Below are 21,891 nucleotides of genomic sequence, written 5' to 3'. Positions count from 1 at the left end.
GTATCCCCCTTTTTTTGAAAACCTGGAGGAATTTTCATGTAAATATCCTCAAGTAGATCACCCTGCAAAAAAGCATTATTAACGTCGAGTTGATGCAGAGGCCAATTATGAATAGCGACAACAAACAATAAAACACGAAGAGTAACTAGTTTGGCAACCAGAGCAAAAGTGTCATGAAAATCAATGCCCTCTTGTTGTGTGTAACCTTTAGCAACAAGACGCGCTTTGTGACGTTCAATGTCACCATTTGGTTTATATTTGATCTTAAAAACCCATTTGCAGCCAATAGAGGTTTTACCCGGTGGAAGATGAGTCATAGTGAATGTGTCATTGTCTTGAAGAGCTGTGTGCTCTCGTACAATGGCATCACGCCAAGTCGGAATTTTGATGGCCTATGTGAAATTACGTGGTTCATCAGCGGTGAGAACAGACGAGAGAAAAGTAAGACGGTGATCTGTAAACTGATCAAAAGAAATATAATCAGTTAGAGGGTAGGGAGACTAAGAAGGACAGTGGTTAACAGAACAAATATAGTCTTTTAAATGAGGTGGACGATGATGATCCCTGGTAGAACGACGTAGTACAGTGTCTTGCATAGGAACTGTAGGATTAGAGAGGGTATGGTCACTAGCAGTATCCGAGCGAGAAACAAATTCACTAGCAGGAGGTGAGCTAGGAGATGTAAGTTGAGAAGAGAGTGTGTAAATCCAACGTACTGTCAGTATTGGAAGTGAGAATTTGTAAAGAAGGATTAGAGGAGTACTGACCTGAACAAGGCACAGATTGTGCTGGCAGCAATTGTGAACTGGATAGTGAAGGATTATCATAGAAAAAATCCTCTTGAGATACAGACTGAAATGAATCAGAAGTAGTGAGTTGTGCATCCTTGAAAGGGAAAACATTTTCATGAAAAACGACATCTCGAGAGATGAAAGTAGATTTGGTAGATAAATCCAACACTATATAACCCTTATGGTTATATGGATAACCAAGAAAAACACCAGGTGTAGCATGAGGGTCGAATTTATTTGCAAATTTAGTATCGCGAGCATAACACAGACAACCAAAAACACGAAGGTTGCGATAATCAGGTTGCTTACCTAAAAGAACTTCATATGGGGATTTTTTAGAGAGTACCGGAGTAGGCATCTTATTGATTAAGTAATTGGCAGTAAGAATGCATTCATCCCAGTAGAGAATAGGCAAGTTAGCTTGAAAACGTAGTGCTCTGGCAACAGTCAACAAATGCCTATGTTTTCGTTCCACCACTCCGTTTTGTTGTGGAGTATAGGTACAACTACGTTGATGATGAATGCCATTCTCATTTACCCATGCCTGAAACTCATTAGAGAGAAATTCTGTGCCATTTTCAGACTGGATACGTTGCAAGATGGGCAAAAAAGGTAAAGAGTTACCTGTAGAGATGGTAGTGAGTTGCGTAGAATATTGAGTGGCAACATACCGGGAAATTTTTTTGAGAAACCTGCAAGTTTCACTTTTAGTGTGCATGAGATACACCCAAGTGCAACGAGAGAAATCATCTACAATAGTAAGGAAATACTTTGCACCAGTAAAAGATGGTGTAGAAAATGGTCCCCATATGTCACAATGTATAAGCTCAAAACAACGTTTAGAAGAAATACTACTTTTATTAAAAGATAATCGAGTTTGTTTAGCCAACGGACATACGTCGCAATCAATAGAAAAACTGGAGTGCATATAATCATGCGAATTACAAATAGAACGGAAACGATCTAAACTAGGATGGCCAAGTCGACAGTGCCAAATGCCGAATGCGTCTTATTAAATAATACTTTAGGCGATGACGCAGAGACCCGTAGCTGATACAGACCCACATGAAGTTCACCCTGACCAATCACTTTGTTCGTTGACAGGTCCTGAAACATAAAATAATTGTGGGTGAGAAGAACTGCACAATTCAAAGATCGAGTCAACTGACTCACATATAATAGATTGAATTTAAAGTTCGGAATATGATGACATTTGATAATGTAAGAGTTGGTGAAAAAACTACTTCACCAATGTGTTTAACTGTAGAGAAAGTACCATCTGGAAGTTGCATTTGGATTAAAGTTGTAACAGAAGAATAAGAACTAAAATAAGATAGTGAGTTGCAGATATGGTGAGTAGCATCACTATCAAAAAACCATGGTTCAAAAGAAAATGTATTTAGGAGCTTACCAGCAAAATTGACACGCGGTTCCATTGTAGTATCCTCAGAGGAAGTGTTGATTAGAGCCAACAATCGTGAATATTGTTCAGCAGAGAATGTAGGTAGCGCCGGATGATGTGCAAGTTGAAGATCTGGAGCAGCAATGGCGGTGTTAGCAGCAACCGGCTGTGATGCAGAAGGATCAGGAAAACCGTGAAGACGGTAGCAACGGTCTCGAACATGTCCATGGCGATTACAGTAATCGCAGTGGGGTCGTTCCACTTGTTATGGCTTGTAGAAGGAGAAGAACGATTAGCAGATGATTGTGTAGCATAGCGGTTTGTACTGAGAGCCGCAGACTCAATGTTGGGTAGAGGACTTGCAGTTATATGTTGTTGTTCTTCCTCTTGCTGCACCATGTTGAATATGCGCAAGGCAGTAGGGAAAGGGTCCATCAATAATATCTGACTCCTGAGATTGGAGAAACCATCATGTAAGCCCTGGAGGAACTCCATAGCTCTATCACGCTCAAGACGCTCGAGTAAGGATTTTCCAGCGCCGCAAATACATACCTCAGTGACAGCTATAAGGGAATCATATTGATCCCATAGGGTCTTGATCTTTGTGTAATACAAAGAGACAGACATCGAATCTTGTCGAATAGCAGCAATTGCAGATTTCAGACGATATAAAATAGGTGCATTAGAAATACAAAATCGCACCTGCAAATCCTTCCAAATTGCATGAGAAGAGGGTGCATACAAGCAACTTGCACGAATATCTGGCTGACAGGAGTTGAGGATCCAACTTCCAACCAAATCATCAGCACGCTTCCAGCATTGATAAGCTAGTTCGTCAGAGCCTTGGTAATACCTCGTACCCATGATCCGTAATTATCACCTTGCAACAGAGGAGAGAATAAAACAGTGGTTGGGTTATCACTGGGATGAATGATGTAAGGATCTAATGTCCTAGGGTTTCCTGAAGATTGATTTTCTGTGTTTTGATGAACATGGCTATCAGGTGGAGATTAAGTTGAAGAGGTCACCATGATGTGAGAAATCAGAGATTGATTTTGCGGAAGAGAGAATAGGTCCTAGGATGGATCAAGCTGATACCATCAAGAATTCTAGGTTTGGATGTTTTACTGTCTCACAAAATTGTGTAGACTAGACTGTATTCATTCAGTATTTATATGATTTACATAAGAAGGATTCAAAACCTAGTTAAACAAATTATACGCTAATGCTGGAAATCTAAAAGACTTGTTACAACAGATTACATCTTCTTATACGCCGGAGGACTTGGACTACAACAAACTTCATCTATTCACCAGGCTTGATCTTTATAACAGACTTGGACTATAATATGCTTGGTCTTCAGTGTGTATGTACGTGAAGTATGTGTTGTGACCACACAACACATATATGACATATATATATGTTAATAAAGATATTACGGGATTGCATGGTTGTATTTTTAGAAGAGATTTTGTGCGAGTTAATCGTGCATATGGATTGGGATGAAGTTGAAGCGACAAGGCAGGATGAGTGACGTGTTGGAATCAAAAACTGGACATGAAATCTTCTTTATATTTGGTAGTTTGTTAAAACAGGGAGGAGTTGGTTCACGGGTTTTTTTGTGGAAAGTTTTGATTGAGATGGAAATAATATCTTGTCTGCTGGATTTAGAGAGAATTTAGAGACGTTGGATGAACTCAGAAGCCGCGTAAATAAGATGGAAAAAGAGGAAACTACCGTGCATTGTGGTGAAAGAAAAAAAGAGAGATTGCCGAGGAGATTGGAGGTCATGTATGTGTATAAATAGGATAGTCGAACCACAGAAGAGGCTATCGAGACCTTGAGGGTAGTTATCGAGAGTTGGGGGCAGTTAGCAGAGGCTGCAGAGCGGAGAAGAAGAAGCGCATAGAAATTTATCTGATGGTGCAGGGAAGAAGAAGACGAAGAACAAAGGCCTGTCAAAGTCAGTCGCATAGTACTGTCGCATATCAACAACAAAAAGAAACAGTCGTAATCCAGCAGTCTTATTATCTCTGTAACACTCAATCTGCAACAACTATAAACGTTGCAGTTGAGCTGCTTTTATTCTTTTTCTCATATTTCTTCAATAAAAACACTTTTTTGAGCAATGAATTATTCTTCTGAGCGTGTTTCTACCATGATGAGCTAAACCCCATCACTGGGACAAAGGAGGAAGCTGGATTTCATCTATGTGGTAACTTAAATTAATTCTTTATTTACTTTCTGCACTGTTTATTAATTATTTCATGATTTTTATTTCAATTGATGGGTCATACTTAACTCAAATGATTTGATGTCCCACGCTTTAAATTTAGAATCATTGCTTTCAAAAATCTATCTTGGCAAATATTAAGAGTTCATACATTTAATTATTTGAGTCATAATTATCCTAGGATTAATTTATGAACCACATGAATATGAGAAAAAGTGAAATCCCGAGTCCCAGCAACTCTTGTTACCTTCTTTTACAATATTTTCTAGTTTTAATATTTTCTTTAATTAAGTCTAAAATAAACAACTTCCCAAGTCCGAGAATCAAACCCTTTTCTTATCACTGTAAAAACTACATCAGAACTTAGAAAACAATCCTAGATATATCATCATACACATGATAACATGACCATATACCTCACTAAAATGCACATTCCTGGTGTGAGGACTGACGTGACTGTATGTTTCCCCCTCTTGATCACGAAGCAATCTTGCTTTCGTTAGAGCTGTTTTATAATAATACACCAATAACACCAAATTTTCACAATCTTCTTTTAACAACTACCACTAAAGAAACTTTTAGGAATTGGACGCCGAAAAATGAATTGACCTACCGAAAAAGAAAATTTAATATAGAATTCCAAATTAAAAAAAAAACTACAATTATGAACAGTCTTTTCTACCATTTCTAGGAAATGGGCGGAAATTTTCTACTTGTTTCTACCATCACTTCTACTTCTTCTGGCTTTGGCTCTAGCAACTGCTAGAGATCCCTAACTGGCACGGGATTTCACTTCTACTTCTTCCGGCTCTAGTTCTGGGAACTGTTAGAGATCCCTGATTGGGACAGGGACATGATATGATAGACTTATAATAGACTTCTGGCTCTGGAAACTGTTAGACATCCTTGATTGGGACGGGATATGATAGACTGATGATATATAAAGCAAAATATTAAAACAAAAAAAGGTTGAAACAAATGAAAATATGCTTGTACCCTATTACATTAAATATAATATAATGTTTTTTTATAGGAAAATATAATATAATGTAAAAGTAATATCTTATGTGTTCATTTTACACATTCAGATGTCAAGCTAATCCGGACTTCGCAGCTGAAATATTGTCAAGCTAGTCCTAGACATCGCAGATGATATTACTGTACCAGATATAGAAAAATGTTGTACTCATAAATTGACGAGCAAGGCCTCCTAAACTAAAAGCTAGTAAAGGAAGAAGAATTGATTGATGTCTAGGACACTTAGGGAAGTGCCAAGTAGTAAAATTTGCTATTAACATATGAAAAACTCTTTACAGGCCGCCATTTCAAGCTAAACAAAAACAACATACTCACAACAAAACCAAAAACTGGGATCCCCTGCATTTTCTTGGGGGTGGGGTCCGCAAAATATGAGTGTAAGCGATTTCTACATGGTTCAAAATGGCAGTCCATGTAGAATTGGTGTTAACATATATATATATATATATATATATATATATATATATATATATAAGAACTAATGAAACTAATGATATTTGCAAAGTAATCATCTATGTCAAATAAGCTTGGTTGCCTGAATGTGAGACAACCTCAAGAGGCATCTCACAGTGTTAGAATATATCCTCCGTATACAAGATATCGAGGTAACCATGAAGACAGGCGTACGGATGAAGTGACCATGCAGTTCTCGTAAAATATTAAAGACAATAAAGACGGAGATTATTAAGATAATTATGCAATCAATTATCAAGATATTATTACCTAGTCAAACAAAATATTGAGATATTATGTTATTTCTAGGTTTAGTTAACTCTATAAATAAGAGTTCTCATGTAAATGCAAAATCATCCCAGTACCATCAAGTCCGGAGATCAATATATTTCACCCTACGGGGTTCTATCAGTGGACGTAGGCGTTAGTGCCGAACCACTTTAATTCTCTTGTCTTGTTTATTCATATTTGATTGATTTTGATTAATCGATGACCCGTCTCGATACCCATAATTTATTATGGTATCAGAGCGGATCATCAATTTATTTTGTCAAATATATAAATTCTCCTGCCTTTTTGATACTCTATTTTACATCAATTTTTTTTTCCTGCATATGGGTTAAAGATTGCAGAGTCCAGGTTTTATGCTCACTGTTGGCTCATAATTCTTATCAGTGAACAAAGATAATAGTACTTCTTGTTCTCTCTCAACTTCATGAGTTTTCTTCTCATAGTTTATGACTATACATGGGTATCGAACATAGACCCATTCATTGCTCAAAGTTACCATTCAAACTATGTATCTGTATTAGTTTAACTACTAATTCATCGTTGGTAACATTCAATTGGGAAATCACGTTCCAATGATATTATCTCCTTTGCAATATTGTATAATTGCATCACAGCCCTTGTTTCTTAACAAGTTTTAGCCATGTATAATCATGTATTGTTTTGATGAGGTTATATCCATTATCACAGAAAATTTTAAATTCTCCTTTTCTGTTTCCTGAGAATTTTATTCCGATATATTTCTTATTTTCGAGAATATCCAGTTATTTTGGTAATCTGTTTTACACCAAATATTTTTTTTTTTCTGAAAATTTTCAATCTCATTTTGGAAACTTATTTCTATGTCCGTAGCTGATTCTCACTATAGACCAACTTGAAATTTCTGGTATGATTGGTTTTTAGCAAACCAAGCCTATTGGCAATCAAGCCAATTCTGAACGCACCATTTCCATATGGCGTGCGGTGTACCTTGGAGATCATTTTGCTGCTTCATTTTTGTTCAATGTGCCGATGCAACCGAAGACCAAGTGTCCGTGGTCGATAATCAAAGTTCAAGTTGCAAGACCGTTTTCAAGAGAAGTTTCAAGTTGAACACTTCAAAAAAATTCCGTACTCAACTTGAGGGGGGGTGTTAGAATATATCCTCCGTATACAAGATATCGAGGTAACCATGAAGACAGGCGTACGGATGAAGTGACCGTGCAGTTCTCGTAAAATATTAAAGACAATAAAGACGGAGATTATTAAGATAATTATGCAATCAATTATCAAGATATTATTACCTAGTCAAACAAAATATTGAGATATTATGTTATTTCTAGGTTTAGTTAACTCTATAAATAAGAGTTCTCATGTAAATGTAAAATCATCCCAGTACCATCAAGTCTGGAGATCAATATATTTCACCCTACGGGGTTCTATCAGTGGACGTAGGCGTTAGTGCCGAACCACTTTAATTCTCTTGTCTTGTTTATTCATATTTGATTGATTTTGATTAATCAATGATCCGTCTCGATACCCATAATTTATTACACAGTAACAAACTGCCGTGCGTCTTAGACATACAAAGCACGTATTCTTGAAATTAGTGCATCATATATACAAAGCACATTTGAAACTTTAGTGGTTGACAGGCGGTAGTTAGTAACATAATACAATTTTTCCTACCGAGAATTAAATCCGAACACAGGTTAATGCTAAATTCGGCTTAGCAAAGGAAGAGTTACAAACTTTCTGGTTTTGGCCTTGATATTGATTAAAAATAACGTGTAAGTGCAAAATTTGGTATTGGCTGATATTGGCCAAGAGCCCAAGAGGGTAATGTGAGTTAATAATGATCCAACACTACTGAAAAATGAAAACAAAAAATAACACAATAAAATTGGTGCTTGTTAACGGATACCTTAAATCAGGTGAATGATCATCTTTGCCTTACCACCCAATTATTCGGATATCAAATCATGGAGACTCTGACCGGATAAGCAGATAAATATCTATTGATGCTTCCTGGAATATTTTATATGTGTTGGGTGCAATAATCAAAAACAAAGAAAAATCAAATAAGCAAAAAGTTATTGATACTTAGCTCTTTTATAGTGGAAGTGATTGTTTTGACGAAACGAACAAGCTCCCTATATCTCCGCAACAGCAACAGGGCAAAACTTTGGAAAACAGAGTGAGTCGCGTGTTCAACACGCTGTCCTTAAGACATTAGCGTCCGGCTACACTCAAGAATGATGCTATAGCCCTTACAGGACGGATATCTCCAGGATAAAACACCCTAATACACCTACTACTAGCATATGTAGTAGATGCTCAACTTGATCTTGGCAACTCCGAAAAAACATTAAGGAAAATCGTGAATGCTAAAGAAAGCAATACAAAATATTTTCCCTTAGGGGTCTCTCTAAAATATAGAGAATCCCCTTGGGGGTATCTCTAAAATATAGAGAATCCCCTTGGGGGTCTCTCTAAAATATAGAGAAACCCCTTTACCATATAGGGGTCCCTCTAGAATGTAGAGCAACCCCTTTTTTCCATACATTTACAAAAGAAGTGAATTTGTTTATATAATTGACAAACTCAAGTTAAGAAGAGCTCCTCCCCTATGTGGGAGTAAAAATCTTATATAGTCTCTTAAAAACAACTAAAGAGTGGAAACTCCACTATGTGGGACTAATAAGTTTTCATTCACAAAAGAAACACTAAATTAAAATATTTAAAAAGTATTTTTATTAATCGTTTTTCCAACAACCCCCACATGAATGAAAACTCAATAAAACGTGAAAAACACAGATAGATCTTGGTAAATCAACAACCCAATCTCACGACCCGAACTGACTGAACAGACAGACAGATCGTGCATGTTGAATTCATACTAGCCATTTCAACATCCTCTCCTTCACACAATAGTGTGTTGATCCCAGGGTCATACTATGGATTGCATAAATCATAATAGTATAGAGAGCTTTCATCTTTAGTTTCTCACAAGTGAGACTAAAGGTTTCTTTCACCAAAGTGAAAAATCATGAACTAGTGAATCCTTAGTGACCCTTAGGTCCTAAGAACTAGTAATACCAAGACCATAAAAACAACATAAAACTCATTTTCTCAAAATGAATTAAAAATAGATAAAAACGAAAAACAGGAAATACCACTATAGGCAGAGGTGTCCATGAGGTCTTGAACCTTTGCTTAGTGAGATATTACCGGAACTACTTGCTAGACAGTGAACGTGATGTCTTGAACTGCTAGCGTTTGGTGTAATCCGCGATAATAACCACGCATGATATTTCCAAGGTTGCTGCCAAGCTCGTGTCGTTGTGTCCGTTTTGGCCCTGGACTTATCCTGTTTCTCAGAATGCTCTAGAGAATCAGCTCATATTCTCATAGGAAGCGACCCACTTCCCCATTCAGATAGGTGATATCCATCAAGAGTGTTTACTGCAACACCCCACTTCAATCTTAAATTGAAACTATAGAACTCATTAAGACTTATTAAAAAGTCATCCTCCACATGCAGTCACACTATCACGTCTACACCATAGGGAAGGGACAGAGAATGAAAATCTCTGATAGTGTTTACCTTTACCCACCACAAATTAGTTTCTCATTCGAAACCTTGATCATGGGATCTCCAGTCAGCAAGGTTGAGTATCCTTCATGGTAAGTTTAATATATGAGCTTAAGCCCCAACCCCCTCGATGCATTTTTAACTATCTCTTTTTACAAACCTTTCGTCAAAGGTTGCGCGAAATTCTCCTTGGACTTTAGCCAATCAATGGAAATAACGCCGATTGAGATTAGTTATTACTTAGCTTTAACTATTATAGCTTGGCTAACACAATGTATAGATATAGCTGGCACAGGCCTATGCCAGAGAGGAATGTCTTCTAAAAAGCATCTTAGGCACTCGGCCCTCTCTCGTGCTTTATCTAACGCAATACTCTCAGATTCCATAATGAATTGAGCAATATATGTTTGTCTGAAAAACTTCCAGAAACAAACCCTCTTGCTAGAGTGAAAACATATCCACTCGTAGACTTAGACTCCTCTGAGTCAACTATCCAGTTTGCATCACAAAGTCCCTCAAGGACAACAAGATACCTTTCATAAATAAAACAAAAGGTAATACAGTATTTTAGGTACCATAATACTCTATTAAGCGCATCCCAATGCTCTTGTTCTGGACTACAAGTATATATACTTAACTTACTCACAATATAGGTAATGTCTGGACTCTTACAGTTCATTAAATTCATCATACATCCTATAACTCTTGAGTATTCAAGTTAAGATATTCCATTACTCTTATTTTTCTCGAATCTACAAGAAGAATCGTACGGAGTAAGGCATGCTTACAATCAGACTGATTGTATCTCATAAGCACAAATTCAACACAATGAGAATGACTAAGACTATAAATGTTAGATTATCTTCTAATCCTCATCCTTATGATTACATCAATAAGGTCTAAGTCTTTCAAGTCAACGTTCTCATTCAGCATATGTTTTAGTGGAATTAATTATATCTACGTTTATATCAAGTATAAGCATATCATCAATATACAAGCATACAATCACATAGGCATCCTTAACAAGTTACTTGCAAATATACTTGTCAGATTCATTACCTTAAATCCACTACTCATTATCACATGATCAAATTATCATGTCTCTGTTTACGTGCTTATTTGAAAACAATGCAAAGATTTGTTCAACTTGCAATCTTTGTCTTCACAACCTTTCACTACAAAGTCCTCAGGTTGGTCTATGTAAATTTCTTTATCTAATTCACGGCTTTATAAAATTTGTATTAACATCCATCTGATGTATCTCTAAGTTGTTTATGGCAGTAATAACAATTAGCATCTCAACGGAAGTAATTCTTGTCACAGGCGAATTAGAATCAAGGAAATGACACCTACTTTTAGTTTATATCCTTTAGATATCAACCTAGCCTCATAATTTTTCCACAGTTCCATCTACCTTACGTTTCCTCTTAAAGACTCATTTACATCCTATGGTCTTACTCCCCAAAGGTAAACTAGCATGATCCCAAGTCTGGTTCAGACGGACTTAGTCCATTTCACTAAATGAAGCTTCTTAGCAGAGTGGGGTTTCGGTAAATGTTATGGACGAAGCTATATTTTTGGGTCCTATATTTAGGTTTAGGGATGACAACCTTAGCCAAACACCCACACACTTTGAAGTATGCATAATAAGGTTGTCTACCTTTCCACAGTTCATATGGAGTTTTATCTGATCCTTTAAAAGGTACTCTGTTCAGGATATAGCAGGCTGAGAGGACAGCTTCCCCCCACAAGTTCGAAGGTAATCCTGAACTAATTAACATGACATTCATCATCTCCTTAAGGGTACGGTTCTTACGTTCAGCTACACCACTCGACTGAGGTGAATAAGGAGGGGTAACTTCGTGTATTATGCCATGTTTTTAACAGAAATCTCCTTTCGGAATTTTGTACTCACCACCACGGTCAGACCTAATGGTTTTAATGGTAGTATTCATTTGGTTTTCAACTTCAATTTTATATATCTTAAAGGCTTCTAAGGCATCATCCTTACCTCTAAGCAAATATATATGACAATACCTAGTACAGTCGTCTATAAAAGTAATAAACCATTTCTTACCACCTCTAGTTTGAACCGGATTCATGTCAACTATGTTCGAGTGAATTAATTCTAAGGGTTTAGAATTTCTATGAACATTTTGCTAAAAGGTTTTCTATCATATTTTGATTCTACGCGAATTTAACTTTTGTGTTCAGTATCCAAATTAAATTTGGGTACGTAGCCTATGCTATCCAGTTTATGCATTGACTTATAATTTACATGTCAAAGTCACACAAAAGAAAGCACAAGAATCAACTATGTTCATTTTATCAGATTTTCTTTTAAGATTATAAAGACCCTAAGTCTTATAACCGTCGCCTAAAAAATCATTGCCCTTAGTTACAACAAGTTTTCTAAATTCACTTAAGATCTTCAATCTTTTACCATCTACAACATAAAAAGATACAAGATTCTTGCATATGCCCGGAATGAAAACTTCATTCAATGTGAGAATATTACAGATGTGAGCTTCTGCTCGACCTTTTCCTTTTATGCAACCTCTGTTGCAGATGAGTTACTCATATAGAGTTTCTCGACGTCTCCTATCCTCTAATAGGAGGTGAACAGGTCTCTGTTTCAGCAAACATGCTTAGTGGCTCCAAAGTCCACCCATCAATATCTCTCACATTGGTTATTAAAATAGCTTCCGACATCATGCCACTGAACTCGTTCTAGTTTGTTTCAACTAAATTAGCATTAACTTACTACTTATTAAGGTTTTTACGTTGTCTACAATTTACTGTCATATGGCTAGGAATTTACAAAAATAAAAATCACCCTTAATTAAAGTAATGCTAGATTCAGGTTTACGAAACATACCTTTATTATGAAGACCACGCTTAGTGTTGCGGTCGATGTTCTCACCTTTGCCATCTTTGGAAGATTTGTTTCCAACCACATGCGGCTATTAGCCATGTCCCTCGGAGATGACACCTTTATCACAAATCACAATTCCAAATCAGAAAGTAAAGTATGAGTTTTGAAGATAACATCTAGAGATACAAACTTCGTTTGAATCAGCGTTTCAAAAAACTCATGGTTACCCCACAAAAATTAATTTAGTTAACAACAAATTTCTGCTCGTCAGAATTTTTCAGAAACGTTTTTCTGTTTTGTAAAATATCAAAAAAATATTTTTACAACTCCAAAAATTCTGAAATTTTAAGCGGGTAACTATCAGGATGTCTACTACGTTGTGTCAAAAGGGGTCATCGAAATTCCTTCTATGTTGAGAGATAAATTCGAAACTCTACAGCTGACCAAAAATTCGTTTTTTGTTTTTCACTCCACAATTAACATCCATGATTCACAAGACCAACCATTTTCGATTATTACAAATAACTAGTGTCTTAAGATTATTGGGTGCAATAATCAAAAACAAAGAAAAATCAAATAAGCAAAAAGTTATTGATACTTAGCTCCTTTATAGTGGAAGTGATTGCTTTGACGAAACGAACAAGCTCCCCATATCTCCGCAACAGGGCAAAACTTTGGAAAACAGAGTGAGTCGCGTGTTCAACACGCTGTCCTTAAATATCTCCAGGATAAAACACCCTAATACACCTACTACTAGCATATGTAGTAGATGCTCAACTTGAGCTTGGCAACTCCGAAAAAACATTAAGGAAAATCGTGAATGCTAAAGAAAGCAATACAAAATATTTTCCTTTGGGGGTCTCTCTAAAATATAGAGAATCCCCTTGGGGGTCTCTCTAAAATATAGAAAAACCCCTTTACCATATAGGGGTCCCTCTAGAATATAGAGCAACCCCTTTTTTCCATACATTTACAAAAGAAGTGAATTTGTTTATATAATTGACAAACTCAAGTTAAGAAGAGCTCCTCCCCTATGTGGGAGTAAAAATCTTATATAGTCTCTTAAAAACAACTAAAGAGTGGAAACTCCACTATGTGGGACTAATAAGTTTTCATTCACAAAAAAAACATTAAATTAAAATCTTTAAAAAATATTTTTATTAATCGTTTTTCTAACAGTATGAATTTACGTTTTATTCGTAATAACCTTGTCACAGAAAGCTAATCAATAAATATGTCTTCAGAAAGCTAATAAGTAAGCATGTCTTCCCCTTGTCTGTATAGCAAGAGATGAAATCGATCAGGGGTCACTAAACCCTTTTACACAGGGAAACCTTGCACATCATTCCCAGGGTATCTCTACTAACTTCATGTAAATACTTTTGCTATAAAGTGTTCGTCTGTGTCAAAGGATTAAATAAAGATAACACATATATCATTAGGAACATGTACTCAAAACAAACAAACTTTTCTCACCTATCATCAATGGTATGATCTAAATAGTTTCTTGTTCCAATCGCTAATCCTGAACTATTTAAGGAAAAAGTCTATGACAAAATTGACAGTATGGACTAAGTCATATTAACCAACAATCATTTTTCCAAGAGTGATCTATGGTGTGTTTCGAATGTCTCCCAAAAGTGGCATAATAAACAAAAATTTAAGAGCCAACATACCTCATAAAAAATACGAATAAGTCATACATATTATTATTCAACAAAAATGGTGAAAGTTGTTATCGTAAGCCATCCAAACCCTTGCATCGGTTTCCCTCCGGTTTACCATATGGGCTATCTGATGGCCCTCACCATGGCGTTTTTCTGTTGCAATATTGTGGGTTGGAAGTAGAAACTATTGATTAATTATCGATGCATTTACACCAGCGCATAGTGGACCGAAAGCATAACATCTAGATTTTTTTCAGGTAAATAATTAATAGACAGATACTCATATTAACTTACAGGATCAGGTATTTGCAGAAGGTTGACACAGAAAACAGTTGCAAACCCCTTATACTGCAGGTTTGGTGCTCAGTGCTAGTTGGATATATGCCTCTCCTCATATATTAGTTCGCCCAGACGACACTTTGATCCAATATACCACTGCCTGAATACGTATAAACAATTCAGCAAAATCAGCTCCAAAAAAATAAATAAAAAGAAACATTTCATCTGAAACAACATTTGCATTTTGGTGCAGAGATTTTAAACCCTCTTTTTATGCTTCTGGCTGGAGCTTTCTTTTAGATGGTAAATATCTTATAAAGTTACAATTGTATGGAAAAACTTGGGTGATGATTGCTTACCTTCATGAGTGAACTACAAACCAAAATCTAAATTACTTTGAAGCTTGAAATATCTACAGTTTCATATTACACTCTAATTCACCTGGCAGAAAAGAACTAAGATTCTACATTTTACGAAAAATTAACAAAATGTCTAAAGCTGCAAATATTTTTCTACACACTGTAAAGGGCCATATGTAGAGGAAAAAAAGAGACCAATCCGGGAGGGAAGCAATCATATATCACCATCCGTTATTTTTAAGTAAATATCAACTTCTCTTTAGAAATGCACCACCAATGGTAAACGGCAGGCTTTCCCTTCCATCAATAAACCTATGGAATAATACCAATATATTGTCCTTCTCTGTTTGGAATTTCTTCTATATATATATAAGAAACATAATCATGAAACAGTGATTCTCAAACTTCTGTGATTTACAACAGGTCATATTAAATCACCTGTTTATTTTACAACTTAACTAATCAAAAAGCAAGGAAATTACCATCTTTATCAAGATTTTATCAGGTTCCTATTAGAATGATGGCAGCTGTGATCTTGGTGTTGAGAAGAACTTTCCATGTTACACAGGGAAAGGGGCCTGGGAAACACAAATGAAAGTTAATTCTAGACAGTAAACAATAAATCCAAAAAACTAAAAATTAACAAAAATCGAGCGACTACTGAAAAAACAAAAGAGGCAACATCAATAATAGGAAAAACAATGGTTCTGCCTACCAGAAAAACAAAACAATATAAGAACAGTTAGAGCTCCCAAATGAAAATATGGAGACAATGTGAACAGGAAGAAGAAAACGTGAGAAAAATCTCCAACTATTACAAAGAAAAAATCAAAACCTAATAATTAGTTGAGGTTACCTGAAAGAAGACGCAGTGTGAATCACAATAATTGAGAGGTTGCGTGCAAAACATACGATAAACTTACAGAGAGATTGCTTCAAGAAAAAAAAATAATAAAAAAAAATAACTTATAGAGATAAAGAACCTAGTTTAATTGGAGGCCATCCGAATTAATTTGGGGCCATGCACTAGAGGACAAAAAAAGGTCACCAGAACCTAATTTGGGTCACCCCTTATAAAAATATTTTTAAATGGCTAAAATGCTCTTAAATGATTAGAGTTAAAATTTAATTAATTAGTGATAATCTTAATTAATTAGTGATAATTTTACTTAATTAGAGTTTAACTTTTTTTTTCCAGATTTTTTGTCTGCAATTTTTAGTCTAACCTTTTTTTTTTTGCCCAGATAGTATGAAAAATCGTTTAGGTATTAAAAATTTTCATTGACGACCCTCAACAGTCGTTAATGTTCAGATTGTTTAAGTGACGACTCTAAACTGTCGAAGATTCATTAATGGCGGAAATGTACGACAGTTTTGGGTCGTCATAAAAATGATCAATTCCCTGACGACCCTTTGGAAGGGTCGTTACTGTTTTGGTTACGCATTTGACGACTTAAGCAGTCGTTAATGTTTTAGAAATGTCGTTATAGACTGTCGTTAATCTCTAAAAAGAGTTGTTAGTGTATGACAATTTAGAGTCGTTATTGTTTTGATCATGATGTATATGACGACCCTAAACTATCGTTAATGTCGATGAAGGATCGTTACTTACAGAAAAACTATTAATCAAGGGTAAAATAGTATATTCATCTTGCGATTTTTACACCCTGAAAAGTTTGGGGGCAAACAAAATTCCATGGCCCCCGATTAGAAGTTATGACCCCCAATTTAACATGGATTTCTTTTCTTTAGGCTGGGTACGCAACTGAAGAGATTGTTTAGTCGAAGAACTTTTCTCTTCCGGTGATCCAAATTCACTCAAGAACAACCGAAATTCTTCGTATCCTTCACTGAATCTCAACAACAACAATTCCTTCCGAAGGTGTATGTTCGTCTCTCTGAAGAATAGATATGAGCAGATAGATTAATTCTAGGCTTTGTTCTTTTAATCCTTACTGCGTCAATCTCAAACTCTGTAAAGAAGTAGTTGTTTCGAGGAGGATTAATCTATTGATATGGGTTTTTCGAGATTAGGGTTATTGAGAACTGAGATTGATGATTAAGTCAAAATATTTGAAAATTTTCAGAATCTAGGGTTTGGTTTGGGGAAGAGCAGCTGACTGTGTCTGAATCGGTAAGAATGAGAATGGGTTAATTGAAGATGGGGGTTGGAGAGTTCTTGGATGATGATTAGAGTTGGGTTCACCTCGATTTGCAACCAGATGAAGAAATCAATCGAGAAGATATATTCCAGGTTCAAATTGTTAGTTTTTCCAGATTTTGATATCTGGAATTTGAAGCCACCAACCGGTATGATATTCAAACTCCTTGCTTCCTTATTTGAAATATCAGATTGTTATATTTCCAATTGTTCTTATTGAAGCTTGCCAATTTTAGGATGTACATTAGAATTGATTTTGCAAAAGCTAGAGATGATAAGGAGACTAATGCTGGGCATAAAGTTCTTAAACCAGATTTACTGTTGCTAGAATTTTCAACTTAACTTTTGAGGTCTGTTACTCATTGTTTGAGTATCTTGAGAAATTTTATATAGATTCTTAGTTTCGATAGGATTATTCTTATGGTCTTTAAAAGGTTTTGGTTCAGCCTATAATGGAAATTGTGGTCGTTGCTATAGATGTTTATACAAAGCGGTCGTTGCTATAGATGTTTATATGATTTTGAAATTGGGTCCAGAGGAATGTAAGAGTGAAGCAGAAGGTATATGAATGATTGCGTTTTCAGCTTTAAAGCCCCTTTTCTGCAAAGAACATCTGCTGCTTTTCTTTGGGGTGGGAAAGACTAAGGCTTAAACTTGCTTATGACCTTAAACTAAATGTGTATTTTGTTCAAGGTTTTGAGGTTTAAACTTAATTAATAATTAAGTCAAAGAAATGTCCTTAGTGCTTGCTTTACGGAATGGGTGTATTTGTTTTAGTGGAGAAGATTGTGATGGTCAAGAGGGTTAAATGTTTTTTAGTCTCTAAAAGCATTTGGAAGTTGTTACAGTTTGAAATTTTTACTTGAATATTCGTTTGAAAGTAAGTTAGTTCCTTTTGTTTTTTAGTAATCAAATAATTCTTGATTTCTATCATCTGATTCTTCATGGTGCAGTCCCATAAGACTCATGGAGCTCCATTGGATAACAGAGTGCTATTAGATGAAGAACTGTAAGAAATGGTCCCAGAGACCGTGGTAGATGGTTTGTATCTTTAGCCCCATTCCATGTTTCTCTTTCCCATGATTTGTGGGGTTAGTTTGCCGTAGACTGATTTTTATTTTGAATTTGATCTACAGGAACGTCTAGAAAGTAGATAAACTGTTGCTTGAATAATGACTAGGTGTAAGTTCGGCAACAGGTACCTTGAGAAGCTTATCAGGTTATGAGCGATCCAGCGCGAAGAAAAACTTAGATGGGAATGTGAAGTTTTGTATATATAGGTACGTTAAAAGAATTGGAATTTGAATATAACAGAAAATATCAGGCGTGTTTCTTTCTTACTGTTGTGCATATATCTTCCGTTTATAAATATGCGTGTTCCAATTTTTCGATTGGGGTTAAAAAGAGTTGAAATAGGTACCCAGTTTTCCAGAATTCTATCTCAATGCAACTCATATTCTGCCCTTTAACAGTTACCAGTATTCCGTCCTCCAGTTTATCTTGCATCCAAACACAAATTGATCATTGGTACTAAACAGAGGTAACTGTCACTAATATTCCCATGTCAGTATTTGCATTGATTGTTAAAAATGTATTCTGTAGTTTAATTTTTCTTCATGTCCATGTCTGTGATGTCACTTGAAATGGCAGTCAGGGAGAATTATTTACCTTTACTTGCCAACCATTTATAAGTTTATTCAAGATCTGCACTTTTTTGGTACCAGTGGTGACAATGAGAATGAGCTCAAGCCACTGTTCTTCGGGCATTCTTGAATGCTGAGATTAAAGATGATAATTAGTTGACGTCCTTCTTGCCCCATTGTCCCTGGAACAACTTAGTTAAAATGACAGTACTCGAGAACTTGGATGTTGTCCTTTTATACCCAGCTAAGAATGTTGATGAAGAGTGTGCACGTACAACTTATTTATGTGACTAATATGTTTCCTCAATTGTGTAGCATTTAGCATTAATTTCATCTGTATGTTCTTGATCGACATAGCATTTAACATTAATTTCATTTGTATATTCTTGATCGACAACCTGCATAAACATTTGACGATCCGTTATAGCTCAGTTATGCACAAGGGTTATATACTGTACTCTCGCGATGACCTAAGACCAACTAATGATACGCTGTGATGGTGCGTCAATTGGCAATCCAGGGCTAGCAGGAGCAAGCAGGTGATGTTTTTAGAAATGCTAATGGTGATTGCTTGGGCACTCGAGCTGTTTCCTTGGGAATTCAGAGCAATTATATGGCTGAAGTGATAGCTATTGCAGTTGGCTCTGAATGGGCAGTTGGTTGGAATGTCAATCGTATTATCGATGTCTCAAATTTGGCAAGTGTCTAACTGTGACGGGCGGAGAAGGGTTTAGCGTTTATATGGTAAGACTTCTTTCAAGCAAACTTTTAGAGAGGTGAACTTTGTGGCGAAAACGATGTGAAAATATGCAGCTCACTTACAAATTGGAGATGTTGAGAGAACTGTTGGTGGACCTGCTTACTTAAAAAATTTAGAGGGGCAGGTATAGGCTACTTTGCATTTGTAGTTTAATTAATTTTCTCTGGCCTACTTTGCATTTGTAGTTTGCTGTAAGTTTTCTTGGTATTAATAAATTTGTTGATTTAACAAAAAAAGAAAAAAAATAAACCCGCCCAACTGCTGATCGCATTGGCATTGTAGGAAGAACAAAATTTGTTGCTGATCGCAAATTCCTACTCTGTTATACCTTGAAGTTAATCCATGATATTTATCATACATTTAGACTTTCTTTACATTGTATATGGATTTGAAATTGTAAGCAGTCGAACGCATAAAAAAATTGTTAATTTTCATGCAAACCTTCTTTTAGTAATTTGATGCTTTATTTGTAGCGTATAATCAGAACCACATGATCCTTTTCTGTTGTTTGGTGAGAATTGTTTTTGGATTTTTTAGTTAGCGTTTGGTTTTGCCATAATACTTCACATTCTTATTCTAGCTACCAGTTATCTATATATATATATACTTTTGTTGGTCGGTGATGGAAGCCACCGGGTAGCTCAATACGATGTTATCGACATGTCGGGAGGGGAGAAATGATGCTCTAGATTAGAAGTGAGTTTATATAATTCACGATTAGCAAACCATGGTCCAAACAATGTATCAACAACCTAAAAACTTCACGGCATCTCTCACACCACGTCGAGAATTGTGATAACCTCCCCTCTCATTGGCCGGTGAACGAAACTCTCGCTCCTGATTGGTCGAAAAGCAATTTATACCCCTATATTTCGTGACCGTTAATTTTTAATAAAATTGGCCGCTCCAGATCGAGTGATAGTATAGCAGATTCTTACACCCTATTTACACAATTTTAATACGTGGAAGTTCATATGGGCAATCTCTCTTCATTATTATTTAGAATCAAGCAATTAATATCATGCACTCAGGGGGTGGGGATGAACAGCAGGGAACAATGAAGATCCAGCAACAAGGTTAGTGGCAATGTGTTTTAGTTTTTCTTTTCTTTTTTTAGGGTTGAACTATCAGCCAGTTTAAGCTTAATGGTTTTGGATTACTTATACAACCAATTGTTGGGTATTTGTTGTGTTTTTTTTTTTTTTCTTTTTTAGGGTTAGGCATTCGTTGTGTATTAATTTTTTTTTTCAAGGGTTAAACTATCGATATTAGTATTACTAATACATCCAGTTGTGATTTCGTTGAATTTATTTATTTATACCGGGTGAATAAGCGATTCAAATCTGCAGGGACAGTTTATACACCATTCGTCGATCTTGAACCAGGCAAGACAACTAACAAAATTGTGAAAGTATTGGTATTGAAGATGTGGAAATTCGAAAACAAGAGTACTGGGAAAGTCTGGGGTCTTGAGATTCATCTTATGGATCATGAGGTGAGTATCTAATCTCCTCTGATGGATGTATACTGGCTAGCTGCTGGGCTGCTTTAATTTTTAAGTGTAATTGTGTTCATTGCAGGGAAATCAGATTCATGCTAAGGTGGGAAAGGATTACGTGGAGTTGTTCCCGGGAATGATGAAGGATGTGTGTATTCTATTCGAAGATTTAGATTTGAATTGCCAACAACTGGTTACCGCATCGTTTTTTTGAGTATGTTATGTTGCTGAACATGCTTGCAAATATAGAAAAGCTGAATGATGACCCAAAAACATTTCTAAAGACGATTGGTGATGGTGATGTCTTGATGCGAGAAATTATGATCGAAAACGGGGGTATACACAACTAAATTTCTGATTTAAATTTTTCAATGTCTGTATCGTTCTGAATGATGCTGATATTTTTGGAATTGATGCTAGGGGGATGCAATTAAAGTAACGCTGTGGGCTGAGTTGGTGAAAGTAATTAGTGATGATTTAATAAAAAGTTCAGTGGATGTGCCTGCGGTTGTAGTAGTTACTGGCACAACCGTAAAGGAACATATGGGTAAATTTAATTTATGTTTTTGTGATGTTAATGGAAGTGTACGATTGATGTTATGGTAGTAAAACTGACGTGTGTGGCGTTATAGGTACACTGAGTCTTTCTACTACACCTGCGTTTAGGGTATTCATCAATCTGGCTGTTGATCAAGTGAATGGATTCGGATCAACGTCAGTTTCCGGGGGAACGCGACAGCGCGGCCCCTGCCAATTAAACTAAACCTTTCAGCCTTTGCTAATCCCGATTGTTTTAACAAAAAAGGAACACCCAAAATTAAAAAACTCTAATTACAGAACCTATAATAAGGGGTGTCAGGCATCTCAACT

General features: G+C 36.0%; 2 protein-coding genes and 1 long non-coding RNA gene across 8 annotated transcripts; 1 reads left to right on the top strand and 2 right to left on the bottom strand.

Annotated features, from left to right (window-relative positions):
• Positions 1-1,629: 1,629 nt before the first annotated feature.
• On the bottom strand, positions 1,630-12,787 carry LOC113342296. 2 transcript variants are annotated; one of them, XM_026586885.1, is made up of 3 exons: positions 12,658-12,787; positions 2,203-3,073; positions 1,630-1,898 (listed from the first exon to the last, which is right to left on the bottom strand). In XM_026586885.1, the coding sequence occupies exon 2, from the start codon at positions 3,055-3,057 to the stop codon at positions 2,254-2,256; it is 804 nt and encodes a 267-aa protein (XP_026442670.1). In that variant the 5' UTR covers positions 3,058-3,073; positions 12,658-12,787; the 3' UTR covers positions 1,630-1,898; positions 2,203-2,253. The 2 variants fall into 2 exon arrangements, with proteins under 2 accessions (XP_026442670.1, XP_026442669.1); XM_026586884.1 differs by lacking the exon at positions 12,658-12,787 and having other exon boundaries at positions 2,203-4,338.
• A 970-nt stretch (positions 12,788-13,757) lies between these two features.
• Positions 13,758-15,893, bottom strand: LOC113342156. Of its 2 annotated transcripts, none has more exons than XR_003356457.1 (4): positions 15,816-15,893; positions 15,442-15,537; positions 14,616-14,760; positions 13,758-14,474 (listed from the first exon to the last, which is right to left on the bottom strand). It is a non-coding gene; the product is annotated as an uncharacterized LOC113342156 (long non-coding RNA). The 2 variants fall into 2 exon arrangements; XR_003356458.1 differs by lacking the exon at positions 15,816-15,893 and adding an exon at positions 15,675-15,797.
• An 813-nt stretch (positions 15,894-16,706) lies between these two features.
• On the top strand, positions 16,707-21,632 carry LOC113342315. Of its 4 annotated transcripts, XR_003356598.1 has the most exons (7): positions 16,707-17,269; positions 18,074-18,161; positions 18,257-19,647; positions 20,527-20,599; positions 20,873-21,018; positions 21,104-21,357; positions 21,442-21,599. XR_003356598.1 is itself a non-coding variant. In XM_026586894.1 (4 exons), the coding sequence occupies exons 2-4, from the start codon at positions 20,545-20,547 to the stop codon at positions 21,233-21,235; spliced, it is 333 nt and encodes a 110-aa protein (XP_026442679.1). In that variant the 5' UTR covers positions 18,168-19,647; positions 20,527-20,544; the 3' UTR covers positions 21,236-21,632. The 4 variants fall into 4 exon arrangements, 1 of the variants encoding a protein (XP_026442679.1); XR_003356600.1 differs by lacking the exons at positions 20,527-20,599; positions 20,873-21,018; positions 21,104-21,357; positions 21,442-21,599 and having other exon boundaries at positions 18,257-18,400; positions 19,284-19,759; XR_003356599.1 differs by lacking the exons at positions 20,527-20,599; positions 20,873-21,018; positions 21,104-21,357; positions 21,442-21,599 and having other exon boundaries at positions 18,257-18,400; positions 18,593-19,759.
• Positions 21,633-21,891: the final 259 nt, after the last annotated feature.

Source organism: Papaver somniferum, unplaced genomic scaffold (genome assembly GCF_003573695.1).
Source record: "Papaver somniferum cultivar HN1 unplaced genomic scaffold, ASM357369v1 unplaced-scaffold_35, whole genome shotgun sequence".
NCBI classification, from domain to species: Eukaryota; Viridiplantae; Streptophyta; class Magnoliopsida; order Ranunculales; family Papaveraceae; genus Papaver; species Papaver somniferum.
This window is presented reverse-complemented; position numbering and strand designations above follow the sequence as displayed.

What these genes read in the sequence shown, in the direction of transcription:
- LOC113342315 (XM_026586894.1), top strand. Translation starts at nt 20,545, where the DNA reads ATGCACTCAGGGGGTGGGGATGAACAGCAGGGAACAATGAAGATCCAG. An exon ending in AATGAAGATCCAGCAACAAG is followed by an intron (nt 20,600 to 20,872) that starts GTTAGTGGCAAT and finishes TCAAATCTGCAG; the next exon opens with GGACAGTTTATACACCATTC. An exon ending in TTCATCTTATGGATCATGAG is followed by an intron (nt 21,019 to 21,103) that starts GTGAGTATCTAA and finishes TGTTCATTGCAG; the next exon opens with GGAAATCAGATTCATGCTAA.
- LOC113342296 (XM_026586885.1), bottom strand. Translation starts at nt 3,057, where the DNA reads ATGGGTACGAGGTATTACCAAGGCTCTGACGAACTAGCTTATCAATGC.